Here is a 19,354-nt window from a genome sequence, read left to right on the forward strand (position 1 = left end):
TGTATTGTCATCTAGTTATGTGTTTGCGAAAGCTAATATTAACGTATAAATTAAGGTAAAACATTAGACTACAAAAAACATATTTGAATTTATTTGTGAAATGAGGGGGTGTGGAGCATTGAGCACTATTTTTAGAGGGAGGTTTGGGCATGCCCAATGCTCCCGCCACAATTGTTTGTTTCGGCAATCGGTTTAAAATGTAGGTTCTGTCCGTTAAAATAAAATTACTTGGATGGGTTTAAATTGCGTATAAATATTGAATTTGAATCATCATCCATCATCCCAGCCTATATACGTCCCACTGCTGGGCACAGGCCTCTTCTCAGAACAAGAGAGCTTGGGCTGTAGTTCCCATGCGGGCCCAGTGCAGATTGGGAACTTCAAACGCACCATTGAATTGCTTCGCAGGTTTGTCCAGGTTTCCTCACGATGTTTTACCTTCACCGCAAAGCTCGTGGTAAATTTCAAATGTAATTCCGCACATGAATTTCGAAAAACTCAGTGGTGCGAACCGGGGCTTGAACCCACGACCCTCTGCTTGAGAGGCGATAGGTCAAACCACTAGGCCACAAAGACATCAAAACCAAATTGCCAAACCCAAAAATATGGTAATAAGGTTACTTTTGATAAGCCTATCTGGGTTATACCGAATATTGGATAAATTTTATTACTGAAGTAAGATATACTGAGTATTGAGTACTAAATCTTTAGTATTTGAGTACTTATAGTTTAAAACAGTTGATTGTTTGTCGATTTTATTGCAAGTTTTTATAGTTACATTATTTAATATTCAAGTATTTTACCATTAAGTGGCGTATTTAATACAGTGCCCAAACCTCCCATTAAGGTGCCCAAACCACCCGACCATTGGGAGGTTTGGGCACTTTTGACAGTGTTTAGAAAAACTCTTGCAATTTTGAGACTGATTATATAATTGTATACGTTCTTCGTGATAATTGAAGCCAAATATATGTGCTACTAATATAAGAAGTAAAAAGTTGATTTTGTTAAAAAATAGCATTTTTATTACGACTTAAGTAAAAAAGTGCCCAATGCTCCCCTATCTCCCCTACAGCCAGCATTGTTATAGAGTAGAAGTGTTTGCTTAAAACCTCTTCTAACAGCTATAAGTATAGACATGAACGATATAGCAAAATGTCTGGATCTTAGAATGTTACAATTTAAAATATTCTAGTAATGCTTTCAGTTAATTAGGTACCTATTCTAATCACAGGGACTATTTATATTTCCAAACGTTTGGCTACTTGCTCAATTCACTTCTGTGACGTCCTGCTAAATTGACAGTTTGCTGACTGAGGTATTCTACTTTCATGTCATGGGGATTTCGCGCTGTCATCGTTCATCCACCATTACGTCTCATATTTCGTTTTCTAGCATTTTTTTACCGTACAACGGCAAAACCTACTAGACACTGGCAAAATTGTCCTCCAATGGACAGCGCCATATTATTCTAAAAAAACAACAACAACGACATACTTTCATGTCATTCAGCTAAATTGACTCTTTGCTGACTGTGTATTTTACTGTTATGTCATCTAGCTGAAACGGTAATGGTCCTTTGGTGAAAAGGGAAATTCGAGAGTAAACCCTTTTCATGAGGTCCGTTTGACATTTGCGTCATGTTTTTAATTGGTCAAATAACTAAATGAGCCCTACTAGACAATGGCAAAATTGTCCTCCAATGGACAGCGCCATATTTTTCTAAAAAATAACAACTAAATGAGCCATCGCAAGCAAGACTGAAACGTCAATCGGACGCTAAGTAGGTATCTAGCTATAAGTAATGAGGCTATCCCTGGTCGGGCTTTAAAATCGTTAACCACACATTATTATCTTTTTTGAACCAAAAAGCCTAAATCCTATAACATAAGGTGCTCTTATGTTAAATTGAAAGTACCTAAATGTGAGCAGTGTGATTCAAAATCAGTTTTAATATCGAATTAATATTTTCACAAAAGACAGGCTTATTCTAACAATACCGTATGCAAATATCAAAGCTCACGCGCTCACGCTTACAAGTACTTATTTCTTAGGTACGTATTTATGCACTTTGCCGCCGTTTCGGGCCACGAAAGCGTTAACGTTGAACTTTCTTTTGCAGCCCTCGTAGTTCATGAAGCGGACTTTACCGAACACCGAACGCTCGGCAAACGCTTGGTCGTGTAAGCCGCAGATGGACCACATGCAGCCTAAAAATAATACAAACAACAGTGTACGAGTAAAATAATTTATTAAAATTTAAACTAATTAAATATAGAATATTAGTTTTCGTTAAAATTTAAGCATTTTTGTAGACTGTACTTTTTGGTGACTGTACTGCATTGTCATCCTACCTAAGTACATATTTATACCAAACTTCTAGTCAACCCGACCACTAGAAGTGTATCTTATTTGAAGCAAACCAATGATATTGCTTTCGAATAAACAAACAAATTATAAGTTTACGGGTGAAGTTGAATAAAAGCTTGTAAAAAGGCTTCTATGGCAGTGTACCTACTTATAGGTTTCTGATGCAATTAAACAAGAGCCTGATAGTAGAGTTGTCATTCCTGCAATCAATATAGATACAGGTCTACCTGTATCTATATTGATTGCAGGAGGTATATAGCTCACGTACCTGCTCACGTATTCACGTACCTTATCGTAATCAACCAACATGGATCTATGTAAAATGATACAACTGGGGGCACGGTTGTGCCCCGCTAAGTCGAACATAATATTGACAATAAAAATTATATATTCTGACGGACGCCTTTGCGATTCGAGTAGGTACTTGATATTTTAGAATCAAATTAATTTCAACGGGAGTGATTGCGTTTAGTACTTACTTACTCAAATCCTGACGTTTCTAGCTCCTATAATATTACCACCGATATTTATATTACGGACGTAAATGGACGTCATTTAAGCATGCTCGTTAATATTAAAATAAATAGTCCAACATACCAACATAGCCTTTAGGATTCAGTCCGTCAATACTATAGTGGTCATTCCAGTAGATGGCATATTTGAGCGCATCCTCGGGAGACGGGGTCCATTCTAATATTTTCTTGCACCAATACATTCTAAGGAATGTATGCATCTTGCCTTCCTTCACCATTTGGAGTTGTGCTGAGTTCCAAATGTCATCGTGTGTCCTGGCTTGAGCTAGCTCGTCTTGAGTGTAGATGTGAGATCTTTTGTCTTTCCTGAAAACAATAAGAATAAGGGGCTGTTTCACCATCCATTGATTAGTGTTAACTGACGGTTAAATGTGATGCCGTCTCTATTTGTTTAGTTCGAATAGACGGAGACGGCATCACATTTAACCCTCAGTTAACACTAATCTATCGATAGTAACAGCCCCTTAGAATTACTGAACATATCTCTCTCTCTCTCTGTCTCTGTTTCTGTGTTTGCCAGGTAGACAAGAGCAGACGAAATAGAGGGAATTGTGAATAAGTGTAAAAAAACATTTTCAAAAACAAGCTTGTACTTAAGTTCTCAAAAAAGAAGAAAATAAACTTAAGGTCACCTAAACTCATCAATTTATTAAATTAGGTACACACTTTATATGATGTATAAGCTTGGTGCGAGATTTCTTTGTCATTAAATTAGCGACTAGCCTGTTTGCCCGCGACGCGACTCCGTACGCGTAGAGTTCATTTATCGCTATCCCCAAGTGGCAAGAAGATTATATCACCTACTAGTGATGGTATTAGTTTTTGTTTTTTTGGTAGGAGGATCAATTTTTTTTTTATTTGTTTTTTTTTTTTTTTGAGAAGAGAGAAGATGTTGTATAATCTATGGTTCCGAATTTTATTGACTCTCTGATCTGTGGCATATCAACAGACTATTATTATGATATGAAGATAAGAATCTTGCTCTGTAAACTTACGACTAAATAAAACACATTAAATATAAATAAAGTCTTATTAATACACTAGCTATGCAATTTTCCGGGATAGGAACTATTTTATGTTCTTCCTCGGGGCTCAATCTACCCTGTATACCGATTTTCATCTAAATCGGTTCAGCAGTTTAGACATGATGAGGCAACAAACAAACAAACAGACTTAAAAACTTTCTCATTTATAATATTAATGGGATTAATATAAGCCCTAGTTTGCTACGTGTAGGTACAAACTTGGTTTTTCTTTTGAAGTTCAAGTTTGGATTAAACGCACAAAATATACCTACATTAAAATACGAAAATAATATGTCTTCCATTCATATAATCACCTATGGTCATCCAAAGTCTTCTGCGCCCAGTTGCTGGTTCCCTTTACGCTGTCATAAAGGGGGTTGTAGAAACAGAAGTTGTCTGCGAGCTCGTTGCGGACTATGGCATGTTCGAGAAAATCATTCACACTTTCCGTGTTTTCGGAGTAGTACGCTTGAACACAAAGCGCTACTCTCTGGACAGATGTCTGACCTGAAAACGGAGAATTTAATGCAGTAGCATATAAAAAGTAGCTGTTGCCCGCGACTCCGTCCGCGTAGAATAAGTTTATCGCTATCCCGCGGGAACTTTGCAAATTTCCGGGATAAAAACTATCCCTTATCCTTCCCCGAAACTCAAACTATTTGTATACCGAATTTCATATAAATCGGTTCAGCGCTTAAGACGTGAAGAGGTAGGTAACAAAACAAACAAACAAACTTACAAACTTTTTACCAATTAACGCCCCCTTTGAATTAGCGCTCGGGGCCCGCACTGAATGCTACAAGCACCCACCCTCCCTAGAATAAACTCTGTCACACAATGTAGTCGTCCTCCCTATCAGACTCAGCGTCGAGGCGAGCTAAGTCGGCCGCGAGTCGTTTGTAAATGAGGTCCTTCTCGATGTGCGCCTTTTCCTCGGCTGCCTTTAACTCTAATTCCTTCCGCCTTGCTACCGACGATGCTGATGACTTTTTCGACTTACTTGAGCGAACATCGGAGGGAGGTGGCTGGACAAATGTAGAATCACAAGGAGGTTGCCAATGTGTACATGGAACATCGCCGAGCCGAGCTGATTCATCTGCAGCTAGCTCGCGGCAACGTTGCCGTGTCATAGGTGGTGGTGGCGTGTTGAACATTATTTCACTATATACACTGAATTTAAACTATGGAAAAAACTATTGCACTGGTTTTAATTAATTTATTCGGTTCGATGTACCAAAATTGTAGACTGTATAATGATCTTTAGAGTGTAAATTAGTAAAATAAAACAACTTTTTAATAATAATGCAAAATTAAACACGCAGCGCGGACAAGGACTATGACAGCACTCTCGATATTCTTTTGATTTCTTTCCGCGCTGCTTGCTTTTAAATTTTATTAGTGGCCAATTGCTAGACAGCGTTGGTATACAAACTCTTTATTAAAACTTTGTACATGCGTCGTCTACACAATGGAAAGTTTTTTAAAAAATTGCCTTTACCGAAACGAATCCAAGGCGAAAGATTGCTGATCGCATCCTGAGTGGGATCGTTTCTCTTAGCAGCGTACAGCTTCAGTCTTTTGTCAAGGAAACTCTTCAGCATCGCAACGGCTGCGTCATAGCCTGGCTTAGCCCATTCCACCGGACCCACTGATTTGTCTGCTTCGCGCGATTCTATAGCCTCGTCCCAGTCTATCGGCTGAAGAAAGAGTTTCTTAAGTTAATTATAGTCCTTTCAAGATAACATTGGACTCTAGAAGGTCACAGAAGAAGAGGTTCTAAACATTTTTCGTGAAGTCGTAATAATGAACATGATGATGATTAACAAAAGAAGTAATAAGATGAAGTCATAATTTTGTTTATTTTGTAATTAGATTAATACGTAATGTACCTACAACAAATTAACACAATAATTAATACGTAATTTGCTACATAATATTCATCATCATCCCAGCCTATTAACGTCCCACTGCTTGGCACAGACCTCCTCTTAGTATGAGAAGGCTTTTGCGTTAGTTCCCACGCGGTTCCCACATAATATAAATTCGATTTATATTTATACATTTAATAACTGTGTTTCTTGGACTCATCCGCTCTTATCTGTTTAAAAATATTCTACTCGTAGTTCCTGCTATGAAGTTCAAGCTTTGTTCCATTCCAAATTTCATCAAATTATTAGTTGTTAAAAGTTAACTATTTGTATATGATTAAAGGTCATCACAGTTAGATCCAAACTGGCGATTAAAAACTATAAATAATGTACAGAATATTTCTTGAGTCATTGAGTTAACAATATTATAAACGTTCCGTTCCTCGCAGAATGTTGTTTACCTCTGCCTCTTTAGGTATTTTATAGGAAGACGTTTCTGTTTTTAACAAAATAGGATAAGTTTTTTTATTGTTTTTAAATTAGGTGATATGGGGGTAGCGGCGCGGTGCTGCGGCGCAAACTAGCGCTTCCTACTCTGGAATTGACACAGTGTATGGGTCATCACTTGAAGTTACTGATTTGGCTTATTTGTATTTGTGATCGTATAAGGACGAAGTTTTTACCAGAAGCAAAATCGTACGCGTAATCTTTTTTAAGTAGCTACACTCTTGGCAGAGTGGTGGTGGCCACCGGCTGTGGAGCGGCAGCGAATCTTCGTGACAACTTTCTTGGGAAAATAGTGTAGTAATTTCCCCTAGCCTTTTACGTCGCAGTTCTGGAGTTCAGAACTTCGGAGTTCGTAATTGGCAATAGAAAGCACTACTGTTCGCTCTCACATCAGATGCTTTAGTTGTCTTTTACGACACCCACGGGTAGATATGGGTCCATTCTAGCTATCAATAAATAGAAGTAGCAATATAATGCTAGCTGTTGTCCGCGACTTTATTTTATTATATATTATATGCGAAGAATCCTTTTATCGCGCGCCTGCGGGAACTACCTATACAATATTTTCTGGGATACTTACTATTTTATGTCCTTCATCTGTTGAGTTCTCTAAGTGTGAATGCTTAACAAACAAACATAGGGAGACTACAATTATATTAGTAAGGATAAGGATTTAAAAGAGTAGGTACTTACGATACAGACCCAGTCTAGAGCGGAGACCGTCGAAAAGTCACTTAATTATGACGTTATATTTTATGCAATAATAAGTGATTTATAATTTTGTGCAGTGTAACTTTATTGGTAAATAAAATTTCTCTTAGGTGTTCTAAAAGACAGTAAACTTTTGAGCTAACAAAGAGAAACTAACAAAGTTCAAACACTAAAGCACTATTTCGAACTAAATTCTCCGTGGCACTATATATATTTAATAATAAATGACTATGATTTATATATAATAATAAAGAACGCTCGTGATAATATAGGTACCATTATGTACACGGAAGAGTAAAAACAAGATTATGTATTGACCGTGATTAGCGAATTATTTTTTTCACTATTTCATTGAAATTATCAACATACCTTTTCTCAAGAAATCAATATGCCTTAAAGACGCGTCCTGGTATTTCGCGCTCAAACAGAAACACACGTGGAGCGGCACCTCATTATTCAAGGCCAGTTTCTGGGCGAACAGGAATGACCAGTTATCCTGCACCCTACTGTCCCGGAACATCCAGTACACGATACCCTCGCATTTATCAGCCACCAGCTGCTGATCAGATATTATTCTAAGACGTTTCTTATTAAATTTGTAGTCCAAAATCGATTTGGCGGTCTTATCTCGCTTTGTTTGTAGACTTTTCTTAAATTCATCGAGCGTATTTTTACTTTCAGCGCTCGTGGAAGGTAAATCAAGTTTTGTTTTTTTAGCCGCGGACGCCATATCGATGCAACTGTTTTTGCGGACTGAAATATAACACTAAGAACTAGATATGATGTATGGTTGTTATCATTTACAAATTATCTAAATGGGTTGCATATCTTACTGATATACTTAACTTATTATTAATGCGAAATGCGAAAGTTTGTGAATATGTGCATAAAATATGTTTGTTTCTTGACGCTAAAAAAGTTGGACGGATTTGGGTGAAATTTGGTATGTATGTAGATGTAGATGGACGTCCGGCAAAACACATTTTTATTTAATTTTCGATTAAGTTGCGGATAGGTATAAAATACTAGGAATATTCTTTATAACAATTTAATTTTATCTCAGGTATTTCGTGAATATTAAAAATATTTATAGTTTTGGAGATTCGGTTAAACTGGACCACTCGTAGTGTCATTACCTGTAAATAAAATATATAAAAATAAATTAAACAGTTGCTGAATGCCATATTATATTAGTCTTAATACCTTATTATATTTAAGGCCTTAGATTGGGTAGGGACAAGGGCAGAAAGAGGCATTGAATGCGATCGCGAAAGTCAGCGCGTAAGATAATACGGCGGCTGGTTCTGTCAGTCGATCACTAGATTAGGTACAGGTCAGTAGTAGTAGTAGTACAAGTAAATAGATTAGGTACAGGTCAAACAGTTCTTGAAAAGAGACCTCGGATCGGCAATAGCAGCGTAGGACGTCCACCAACGAGATTCACGGATAACCAGAAAGCCGCGGGGTTCACTGTGAAAGCAGGCCGTTTCCAACCCAAGCAACTGGAGGTCTACGAGTATGGAGGAGGCCTATGTCCAACAGTGGACGTCCTACGGCTAATATCATGATGACTTACTCGTTGGCGGGCTCGGAAAGTACTTTTTCTTGAAATAATCGCTGCACGGATGACAGCTAGTTCTGTCAATATTCATTCTGATACATTCCAAATCGCAGAAGGAAACGAGTTTGCACAGTTGGCACTGGATCCTCTCCTCTTCGAGCGGCAAAGCGCATTCAAAACACACATCGAATTCGGAGTCCTTAAAATAAATAATGATAGGTACGCAATATATACTAAAAAACAGTGTTTATTTGAAGTGCTTGACAAGGATATGAAGGTACTCTACTATGACAGGGATATACTAGGTAAAATGACTACCGGTCACCAAACACTTAGTAATAAATTAGTAAGTAAAGAATCTTCCTTTTTTAGAGAGTAACGCCTAACCTACTTATCACACACTCGTAACCGTAATTTTATTCGGTTCATTAAACGAATCGACACCATGCTATACAGTTTGTTCTGCACATGTTCTCCTGTTTAATAGCAGCAAGTAAAGTAAGTAGCAATAGAAGTAAAGTAAGATTTTTTGAGGAACTTTCTTTATATTTATCCTATTCGATTTGTAAGAAGAAATTGGTATTCTTTTCTGTGCTCTTGCAAGCATGTATATCGTTTTATTTGTACCTGCTTACATGCCTATTAAAGTTCAAGTGTAATTACTTACTGCGTAAGCAAAAAGTTCGGGTTGCACATACAGCCTCTGCAGTGGCAACATGTCAGGCTCGAAATTTGTCGTCTTCTTATGCTCACGTATCATACAATTGACTTCATACTCTATAATGTTCCTCTCTTCACATTTCACGGAATCCCAATAACGGTTAGACATCTTCGATCTAAGGTTATAAAAGTAGACAATGCAAAGTAAATGTTTGAGAGTTCGTTTATCGTTATATATTCTTCTCTTGGTGGTCTTTAGAAGATCCCAGATTTCTAAGCAACGTTGAGCTGGAAGCCATAGTCCTGTCGGCTTTTTACGTTTATGCTCTCCTAAAATTATGTTCCAATGGCGGTGCTTGTATCTAAAAACCGGTTTTATTAATTTTATTATAGGTTAGGTCATCATCATCCCAGCCTATATACGTCCCACTGCAGGGCACAGGCCTCCCCTCAGAATGAGAGGGCTTGGGCCATAGTTCCCATGCGGGCCCAGTGCGGATTGGGGTGCGGATTATAGGTTAAGTACTTATATTCAAAAATTCAAATTCAAAAATTCCGCAAGGCCGCAATGGGCACTTTTACACGTCATTTTTTAAACTACCAGCGCTTTCGGAAAGACCATCATTGCCAAGAAGAATGCGCCGCAAGAAACTTGGCAGAAAGCAGAAAGTCATTTTTTCATAATAATATAATTACAAATAAAATACTTAAAAGCTATATTACACAATTAAAGAAAAAAAATACAAAAAATAATAAAAATACAGGGATGTAAGGGGTCCCTTAGTTACAATACTAAACACTTACTATATCTAAACTATATCTAAGTACGTTCAGTGGAAGTGAAGAATGCTTCCACCGTCATAAATTTTAAAATAATAATAACAATAATTTAGTTCTGAAATATACATTTCAGCATATAAGCCAGAGTTTGACGCATGGGTATGCATGTTCCAAGTAAACATCAAAGAGCATTAATTTTATTGAGAGAAAAAGGAGAGAAACGTCTACCGTGGTGGCCTAGTGGTTTGCGTGGGTTCGAGCGCAGGCTGGCAAATCTGAGTTTTTCGGAATTTAAGTGCAAATTTACATTTGCATTTACCATGAGCTTTATTGTAAACCTAAACTTCGCGAGGAAACTTGCAGACACCGACGAAGACTTTAATATTGGGCCCGTGTGGGAACTACTTTCCAGGCCCTCTCATTCTGAGAGGAGGCCTGTACCATGCAGTGGGACGTATATACGCCGAAATTATGATGATGATGATGAACGTCTACCTACTTGTAAAAAAATAAGTTCGCAGAGAATACGAATTATACGATAATTACGTGTCAATGATTTTGACGAGTTCTTTGGTCAATTTCCCCTGCAGCCACCTAATGTGTAGTATTCTAGCGCACTCTGTTATCAGATCGATGGCTTGTCTATAGTTCCCAAGGCCGTCGATTACCATTTTGCCTGTAGATTTCGCCGCCCCTACAGCAGCCTTAGCTTTTTCTTCCTTCTTCGGCGGTTCCTTTTTAGCTTTATCGTTTTTACCTGGAAACATTAAACAGCAAAAGCACCCAACAAACATGCCGTTAACTGTTGTTCACTTGTTTGAAAACACTCACCAGTGGTCGTGGGAGACCCCTTACTACCGCCTTGTGCTGATTCTAACTCAAGCAAAGTATTTTTAGCCATGACAAACAAATTTTTGAACTGAGTATCCCCGTTTTGACATTCAAGCAGTGGATCGGCTCCGAAAAGGAGCAAATTTGTCAGCTGAGAATTATCATGTCATATTAATGTATTAATACAAGAAATATTTCAGCAGATGGATGAATTAGTATTGCTGAATATCCCTGTAAATGTCTCATTTTAGAATTTTTCATTCAAGACGATGTCATTATACATATATAAAAACACTTATTAAGTACACAATAAAAAATAATAAAAAAACATTCAGAGGGCTGCTCTGCCAAACTATCCTAACCATCTGCTGAAATTTACAGATTTATTTGAAAACACTTCATATGTGTAGCAAGAAAAGAAAATGGAAAAGTCGCTTACTTTGGATTTTTTTCTCTATGTATCTCTGTTTTCTGTACCTACTGCTTCCTATATTGTGGTGTTCAATAAACAGCAATTTTATTGTATAAGCATTGCATGCGAAGTAAAGTACCACTGGCTAGTTCGACAGAACCATTAGGTAGCAGAGGCGAGGCGACGTGACAACTGGATTCCCACCGAGATGCCTAATTTCTTTACATGAGTCAGTGATGACAAGTATGGCAAAGCTTGAGTACACTAACTCCGAGGAGTTGTATCCGAAGACATATCTAACCAAGGCTTCTCTAACTCTGCGTGTTGCCTAATGAAATTGTTCACCCTACGCAACTGTAAGGTAAGATAGTTAATACTATTACTAACCGTCTGTAATCGATCGTTGCTATCAATAGTTTTAAAGTAGGGTAAGTGGAACATCTTGACCAGTATAGTTTGACCTTGATCGTTGATTATAGCGTTTAGATTGGTTTTCGGGCTTCTTACGACGATATCGAGGAGGTCCATGCTCCTCGTTGCGATGTCAAAAGGAGATCGCCCTTTGAATTGCGTCAGTACATCGCAGTTGTACTCGAGCAACAGCTCCATCAACTGCTTGCGTATCTTTGAGATATGAACCAAGCGTTAACTTACAAGGATACATGGACAGACTAAGCTATTATCCCTCATAGGGCTCCAGAGGCGAATCTATATAGGGGTTTTTTGGGTTGCAGTCCAGGGCCCCGTGGAATAAAAAGTGGCAGTGTTATTATTATAGAGATCAACTACCAACCAAACGTAACTAATTTTATCTTGTGTGTGGATATATATATATATATTATTCAACTGGATGGCAAACGAGCAAGTGGGTCTCCTGATGATAAGAGATCACCACCGCCCATAGACACCTGCAACACCAGTGGGATTACAGATGTGTTGCCAACCTAGAGGCCTAAGATGGGATACCTCAAGTGCCAGTAATTTCACCGGCTGTCTTACTCTCCACGCCGAAACACAGCAGTGCAAGCACTTCTGTTTCACGGCAGGATTAGCGAGCAAGATGGTGGTAGCAATCCGGGCGGACCTTGCACAAGGTCCTACCACCTGCATATGTTTTGAGATCATGAAAACGGTTCAAAAGATTTTGATGAAAATTTTTAAGTAGAGGTAGAAGTTATTGGGGGCGAAATGGGAGAATACTGATCTAGCTAGGTTTTATTTAATTCAACAGTGTTTTAAAATTGATACGTAATATTACAAAAGGTGGTTAAATTATTTTGATTTAACCCTTGCAAAGGTTTTTCAACGGAATTTTTAATTTAAAATGGATCCTACTTATGACAAAGTAGGTATACTTTGAACATTGATCAACGCCAACCACAATATAAAAATCCTGGAAAACATTCAAACGGGTTTTTAGCCAGCTAACCGGAGCCCTTTCTGGAATATCTGGATAAATATTAAAACATCTGGTAGAGGTGCATATAAATATACTTACTTCTTCTTCGATTTCGCTTTCAACCTTTCTTGCTAGAACTGCATGCAACAATGTCGGCCCCGGTATTTCTTCCTCCAACTCTGGATTATTAGGGGGAGCAGGCAACACAAAACGTAATCGATGATCAGGACGAGCTCCGCCTTCCAGTAAAGCTCGAATAATTTCAAGGTTATCATAAGTCATGGGCCGAGAGACAGCTATGTCAAGAATCGTGTAGTTGTATGCCTGGAAAGAGGAAATAACTGATCTAGAGAGTGGGGCACAGGAAGTGAGACACTTCGATACACAGGAATAAATATCTTTGAAAGGAAAAAATAAAAATAACATCTAATAGTATAAATTATAGGTCCCACTCAGCATAATATTGCGGCTATTTTTCAGTGCAACACGTGGAACACGTGCACACACATTGACGACACGAACGCCAGTGAAAAGTAATTCGAAAAGAAATTTACAATCCGGAATATTCTAACTTTATTGGAAGTTTACCTGTTTATCATAAAAAAAATATGTGTTTATCATTAAAAAAAATGATGTGGCTGAATGTTTTCAAACTGATGACAGAGATAAATGACACCCATAAATGATAGTAACATGATAACTTTTGTCAACTAAAGGCGTCGCTTTAGCTACATCAAGCTAGGCTCTTAGTCTATACTCTATCTATTACCTACTTATGCACAATTACAAAAATAATTAAGTACTTACTTCTGAATATACTTCATTTACATTGGCGCCGTATTTTAAAAGCTGTTGCACTAAATCCGAGTAACCGGTTGTGATAGCCATGAAGAGAGCCGATTGAGGATATTTCACTAAATTAGGATTTGCACCTTCATCTAATAACTGTAGGATAGTCGCCTTAATTCTTTCCAATCTAGACAGTAAAAAAGTCAAGTAAGTACGGATGATGACGTTGACCAATACCTTGACTAGCACTTTGTTTAGAGATTATTAACAATCCGCTTGATAAAAATTCGAATCTAGAGTAAGCAGGCATTCACTAGGGAAGCCATCTTAGACTAGACCTTTCTTTACGATCAGGCGTGATTATGGTCAACGCAAGCCCAATATGAACTGAAATGAGATGAAATTTATATCAAACTTACGTTTCAGCTTTACTTTTTTCAAGGCTGCTTAGTGACGCATCCTCATCTCCTTCGAAGTTCTGCCACATTACCTCCTTGCTAGGTTTTGTAGTTTCCTTTAAAACTTTAGATATTTGTTTTTTTGGATTCTTTTCTGTTACAACTTTTTCTTCGAAATCTAAATCTTTAACCATGTCGTTTACATCGAATAAGTATAATGGTGGTATAATTGTTGGATGAATGTCGCTTACTTTGATTACATATTCATTGTTAATATCTTTGTAAAGTTTATTTTCTTCATTTATCGATTCGTCAGATTCATAGCCTATTTCGTCCATTGGCTTGAACGGTTCTGGTTTCTTTTTGTTGGTATCCTTTAGAGACGTCGCTGATTTTTCTTTTTTTGCGACCGATTTGTCCGGGCCCAACTTAGTGATTCGACTAGGTGACTTACCCAATGCTACATTTGGTGGCGGAAGGTCCCTAATTATATGCCATTCAAAGGCTCGTGGTTCTTCAATGGCTAAAATATATGGTTCATATACGTATAACAGACAAAATACAAGCATCTACAAACTGCTAAGCTAACCACATTTTTCGCAATGCACCAATGCATTTTTCTGCTATTACCTTATCTACTAAAAATTTGAAAAGTCCAGCAAGGAACCGTCTTGACGGGAATACAAGGCTGCTGGTTCTGGTTGGTTGGAGTGGAACTTCCTTGCAAAACCTAGCTTCCAAAAATTGTAACGGACTCTCTGCTTTAATTTTGATCCTAGACGCGATAGATTGATCCGTGACGCGTACCTACTACTTTATGAATAATGTATCAACGTCCACAATTTGGTCGCTCGAGCACATGAGCGCAACCAATATCGGAGGTGATACCATTGCTGTGGCCCACATCGGTTATGAATTCGGCCCCATTATAACCACCATAAAACTATCATGCATAAAACTTAGTGAAAAATTAACCATTACATTTGTGCCTTTGTGCTTTTGACTTCAAGATCTCAAAAGGTCTGACATTTATTATTTTTATTCGAATGGATGGCAAACGAGCAAGTGGGTCTCCTGATGGTAAGAGATCACCACCGCCCATAAACACCTGCAACACCAGGGGATTGCAGATGCGTTGCCAACCTAGAGGCCTAAAATGGGATACCTCAAGTGCCAGTAATTTCACCGGCTGTCTTACTCTCCATGCCGAAACATAACAGTGCAAGCACTGCTGCTTCACGGCTGGATTAGCGAGCAAGATGGTGGATGACGTGTTTAAATTGTTGTAAAAGGATAATAGAGGTACACAGTGTACTTACGAGCAGGAGGGACCGTAGGTGGAGGGAGCATCGCTTGTGCAACAGCACTGATAGATATATCTTTCTGAGAGCAAATGAGCCGCATGAGAGCTATACCTAGAGCAGTGCAGCACGAGTCATTATAGCTATCCACATTTGCTCCGGCTGCTGTCAGGAAGTCTATGATCTCCTTTTGATCCCCACACTAAATCAAACCTTGTATTATGAACAGTCGCCAACATAAACATCGAAGCTGTCTAAGTGCTCATAAACATCTGAAATGATTCGTAGTTGTCAATCGCGTAAGTACGTGATCAGATATTTTTGACTTCTAGACAGCACAGATGTTAATGATGACTAACATCTAGAAATATATAATTAATGTCGTTATTAAAACTGAGTTTTGACTTACAGTAGCGTAAATGATAGCAGAGTTTCCTTGCATGTCAGCAATATTAGGATCGACACAACGTTCATTGATAAGATATGTTGTACTAGCAATATGCCCTAAATAAGTGGCCATTAGAAGAGTCCTAAAAACATACAATTAAGAGATAAACAATTGAACGAAGAAATGATATTTCCTGAGAATGAATTACACCCTTATCTTGGTACCCATGATGTCCTCCATGTCGTGTCCGACAAAGGCAAACCTTTAGGCTTGTTTATCATGTGCCCGAATATGGCTACAGTACACGTTTAAATGCACTTGAATTAAGACTACCTTTTGTATTTTTTTAGTGTAATTTTTAGGGCTACAGGATAAGGACGAGGGTTGAATCATGAACATGAACTTTTAAAACCCTGTCAAGTCAAGTTAAGTATCTAAGGGTTAAAATTGAGCGAGGGTCAAGTAAATTACGTCAGTGACTGTAAAAATTGGTTGATAGATATTTTTAAAACCTGCAGTCCAGTTCATGAATACCAGCGAGTAGGAAATGTTTCCTTGGTCCAGTGAGCAATGTCGCCAAGTCTATTCTTGTTTGATTCCTCTGTCTTTCGTGTTTGAAACAATGTTTCATCATATCTATAGCCATTTCGTTGTTGTTCCAAGCATAGTACGGTCCTACGTCTTCAAAACTGTCCCGACTGTCTTGATCTAGGTCCTGGATGAAGACCAACTACTTAAAATACATAATTAGCGCCATTTAGCGCCATCACTAAAGGCAAGATTTGACCCCGGACCAGCGGAATATTTAGTTAATAAATAAAAGTTAATCCTGAATTTTTGACAACTGGGAAACTTAATTAATATGAAACATGTTTATATCGATGTGATTGTGTTCTCGTAAAATACCTCGTTATTTTTAAGGTCAGAACTTCGTTGCAGGGAATATATCTTTCCATTGTAGTACTCGTTTTCGAACAGCTCTACTTGGCAAAGTTGACTTGCCGTATCAGTGCAGCATTTTGGATACAATCTTGTCCAGTTTTCAGCTGCCGCTATTGGCTCACTTCCACATTCTTTAAGGAGTTCAATCGCACTGTTACTTTTTCCAATCTACGGCACAAATAAATTGTAATTTATATTTCTACAGTAGCATAATATGTTACCCAACAGGCTTATAAAGAAGATTTTCCCCTCAGATCATTTAGGGTTACCTACATAACAAGCGAAATATCACTAGATGGCATTAGTACCGTTAAACGTCACGATCTTGCTTGCGATTGGATCGTTTAATTATTTAACCAGTCACAAACGTGACATAACTGTCAAAGTTGTCAAACGGACATCACGATACTATTAGCGCCAACTAGCCTCTCACAAAAATCCTTAATGAGATAGAGCTGATATATCACTAACTGTTTTGTACGTAGTGTTGAGTACTACTCGATGCGGTTCCACAAACGACCTGCAGATGGGCCCCACGTGAAGCTCAGGTGCCACGCTTGGCGCTGATGGGCGCCACGCCAGTCGAACAAGTTTGGGACCCCGCCACAGGCCAACGTTAGCATGTCTATTCGGAAAGGACTCGATGCCCGGGCCATATCTAACGTTGTTGTTGAACAGGCCCTGGGAAAATAATTAGTTCTCTAGGATCTTAGAATTAGGCATTAAGAAATTTGTACTTAAGAAACTTCGACAACATTAATTAATAATTATTTATTTATTATTAATTATTACTTCACTTTATTAGTTATTACTTTATTCCTAAGGTTAGTAATATGTAATATTAACCTGTGGTAACTTTACTGGTTGGTGTATTAGCTAAGTTTTCATTTGTAATCAGCCATATCGTACCGTTTGTACCCAAATAAACATTAAAACAAAACATTTTTTACACAAAAAATATATCAGTAAACCACAACCTTTTATCCTAAATATGCAAGAGGTTGTATCAAATAATTGCTTGCATTTAACCACTTTTCTTCTAGAAGGGGAACCAGCAGTTATCGTTTATTCGCCATTACCTCTTAGTTTCGTTATCTAGATTTTTTTACCAAAAAACGGCAAAATTTACCTCTAATGGATAGAGCCATTTTTTTTTAAGTATCTATTTAGCTAAGACAGCTTGTTGTGTATGTGAGATGGAGAAGAAGAAACTATGTATGGTTTATTGCCAGCTCGGTATAAGGTAACCTGTTAAATACGAGTATACTTACGGTGAACACCTTTCCATCAGGATACGACATCGCTCCGTACCCGTGCATGCGGTTCACATAAAAGTTGCCCTCGTAGGTGGCAGAGAGAGCTCGTCGTCCGCGGTAGCGACAGAAATATTCACCAGTGCCGTGCATGGTGTCTCGGGTGAAGTGTCCAGTGTACCATTCCATAGACTGAAAGGTGCTCTCTTATTCTTAGAAGTATTTTTTACGGGATGGAGACCGCGATATCCTTAAATGGGGTTTTGATGTTTCGACGCACGCATCTATCAGAGCCTCATGATCCAGTGCAACTATATACCCAAATTGCGTCGAAATATCCGGAACTAATTAAAGATAGTTGCGATCTATATCGTGAAAAATATGTTCGTGGATCATTAAAAACAGCTATCGTTAGATATCGTATATTTATTCATTATTTATTGATTCTCGTTTCGTTTTCACTGCACTCCATCAGTTTTGAAGAAAATAAACGTCTCGTTAGCAGCGTCTTATAATTAGTAAGATATGACCAGGCACCGTTGCAGTTTAAAATTTAGGGCACCAGGAAAATACGTGAGCCTCTTATTACTTTGATTTTTGCGTCCCGTGTTATGTCCCCCTGAACGAAAATAACAGATTCTGATTTGGGAACGAGCATCATGATTGCTAGACGATCCTTTGTATTCGAAATAGGTAACTGAAAATATCTCTTACCTCAGCTCCCGTCCAATAATTTTGTCCGACACCATTTCTCCGCTTCTGCTGATCTTTTGAACCTAAGAAGTACTCGTAGTAAGGCCAACTTGCATCCTTCTTGGTCTTCAAAGGGGCGCAAGACCCCGATGATGGTACCATTGTAAAATTATGCTGGTTGATTGAGCGTATATTTTCCAATCATAACGCGTTGAAAATAAGATTAAAAATTATACATTCAATTAAAAAATGACGCATACACAATACAAACACTAACGTGTCATACAGGTGTCATATGGGTGTCATACATAGATTAACTTTTTTAAAGACTACAAAAATAAAAATAAAGGAGGTTTTTTATGTTTATTACTTCAGAACTCCGTCATTTATGAACCGATTAGAATTTTTTTTTTGCGTTCGTCTAGGAATGTCTTCAATTAGTTCCCATAAGCACCAAATCAGGATCTGATGATTTGATCCTAAGGAAATCGAGGGAACTCTTCAAATGTTGTAAAATCATCATTTGGTGAAGTGGAAGTGATGATGAAGACCACAGTTGACCATCGGAGTTACTACTCAATAACAAGTGTATTTCACGGGTTGAATTTTAATTACTTTGACACAGTTGCTAAGCAATGTATGCTCCTCGTAATGCATATGGTAAAACGGGTGGTGGTAAAGCACCAGGACTCCTCAATAATGAACGTCTCTGCATCGGAAAAAGCAATCTTTCGTTAAAGGTGACGAGCAGGTGATGTTAAACTATTGTTTATTCGTTTTTATTAACTTAGATTATTTACACTAAAAAGCGTGAAAAAAAAATAAAACAAAAAAATGAACTGACTACAAAAAACCATGAAAATAATTTTCTACCAGTCTGAAGTCGGTCGGTGCTTCAGCACGAGCCAGCAGGAGTGGACCTATAGTCATCTA

At 38.0% G+C, this 19,354-nt stretch overlaps 4 protein-coding genes across 6 annotated transcripts in view; 1 reads left to right on the plus strand and 3 right to left on the minus strand.

Moving 5' to 3' along the window:
• LOC141438059 (uncharacterized) overlaps positions 1-19,354 on the plus strand; it is a 44,555-nt gene that overhangs the window by 22,698 nt on the left and 2,503 nt on the right. Inside the window, exon 9 of the mRNA XM_074101713.1 lies at positions 2,123-2,233. The gene's annotated coding sequence lies outside the window, so the exon portion shown is untranslated. The remainder of the gene's footprint in view (positions 1-2,122; positions 2,234-19,354) is intronic.
• On the minus strand, positions 64-7,762 carry LOC141438060 (deoxyribodipyrimidine photo-lyase). The gene is made up of 5 exons (XM_074101718.1): positions 7,384-7,762; positions 4,929-5,625; positions 4,243-4,435; positions 2,968-3,209; positions 64-2,210 (listed from the first exon to the last, which is right to left on the minus strand). Exons 2-5 carry the CDS (start codon positions 5,080-5,082, stop codon positions 2,044-2,046), a joined length of 756 nt encoding a protein of 251 aa, XP_073957819.1. The 5' UTR covers positions 5,083-5,625; positions 7,384-7,762; the 3' UTR covers positions 64-2,043.
• Positions 5,338-7,744, minus strand: LOC141437586 (deoxyribodipyrimidine photo-lyase-like). The gene is made up of 3 exons (XM_074101022.1): positions 7,384-7,744; positions 6,884-6,948; positions 5,338-5,625 (listed from the first exon to the last, which is right to left on the minus strand). Exons 1-3 carry the CDS (start codon positions 7,742-7,744, stop codon positions 5,338-5,340), a joined length of 714 nt encoding a protein of 237 aa, XP_073957123.1.
• On the minus strand, positions 8,047-18,709 carry LOC141438057 (ankyrin repeat and MYND domain-containing protein 1-like). 3 transcript variants are annotated; one of them, XM_074101710.1, is made up of 16 exons: positions 18,443-18,709; positions 17,747-17,920; positions 16,947-17,156; positions 16,440-16,643; positions 16,046-16,248; positions 15,555-15,675; positions 15,164-15,347; positions 13,866-14,367; positions 13,465-13,633; positions 12,757-12,981; positions 11,646-11,882; positions 10,847-10,997; positions 10,562-10,757; positions 9,243-9,597; positions 8,591-8,774; positions 8,047-8,150 (listed from the first exon to the last, which is right to left on the minus strand). In XM_074101710.1, exons 1-16 carry the CDS (start codon positions 18,581-18,583, stop codon positions 8,122-8,124), a joined length of 3,285 nt encoding a protein of 1,094 aa, XP_073957811.1. In that variant the 5' UTR covers positions 18,584-18,709; the 3' UTR covers positions 8,047-8,121. The 3 variants fall into 3 exon arrangements, with proteins under 3 accessions (XP_073957811.1, XP_073957810.1, XP_073957812.1); XM_074101709.1 differs by having other exon boundaries at positions 10,562-10,772; XM_074101711.1 differs by having other exon boundaries at positions 10,562-10,772; positions 17,747-18,347; positions 18,443-18,531.

This window comes from Choristoneura fumiferana, chromosome 18 (assembly GCF_025370935.1).
Source record: "Choristoneura fumiferana chromosome 18, NRCan_CFum_1, whole genome shotgun sequence".
In the NCBI taxonomy this organism is placed as follows: Eukaryota; Metazoa; Arthropoda; class Insecta; order Lepidoptera; family Tortricidae; genus Choristoneura; species Choristoneura fumiferana.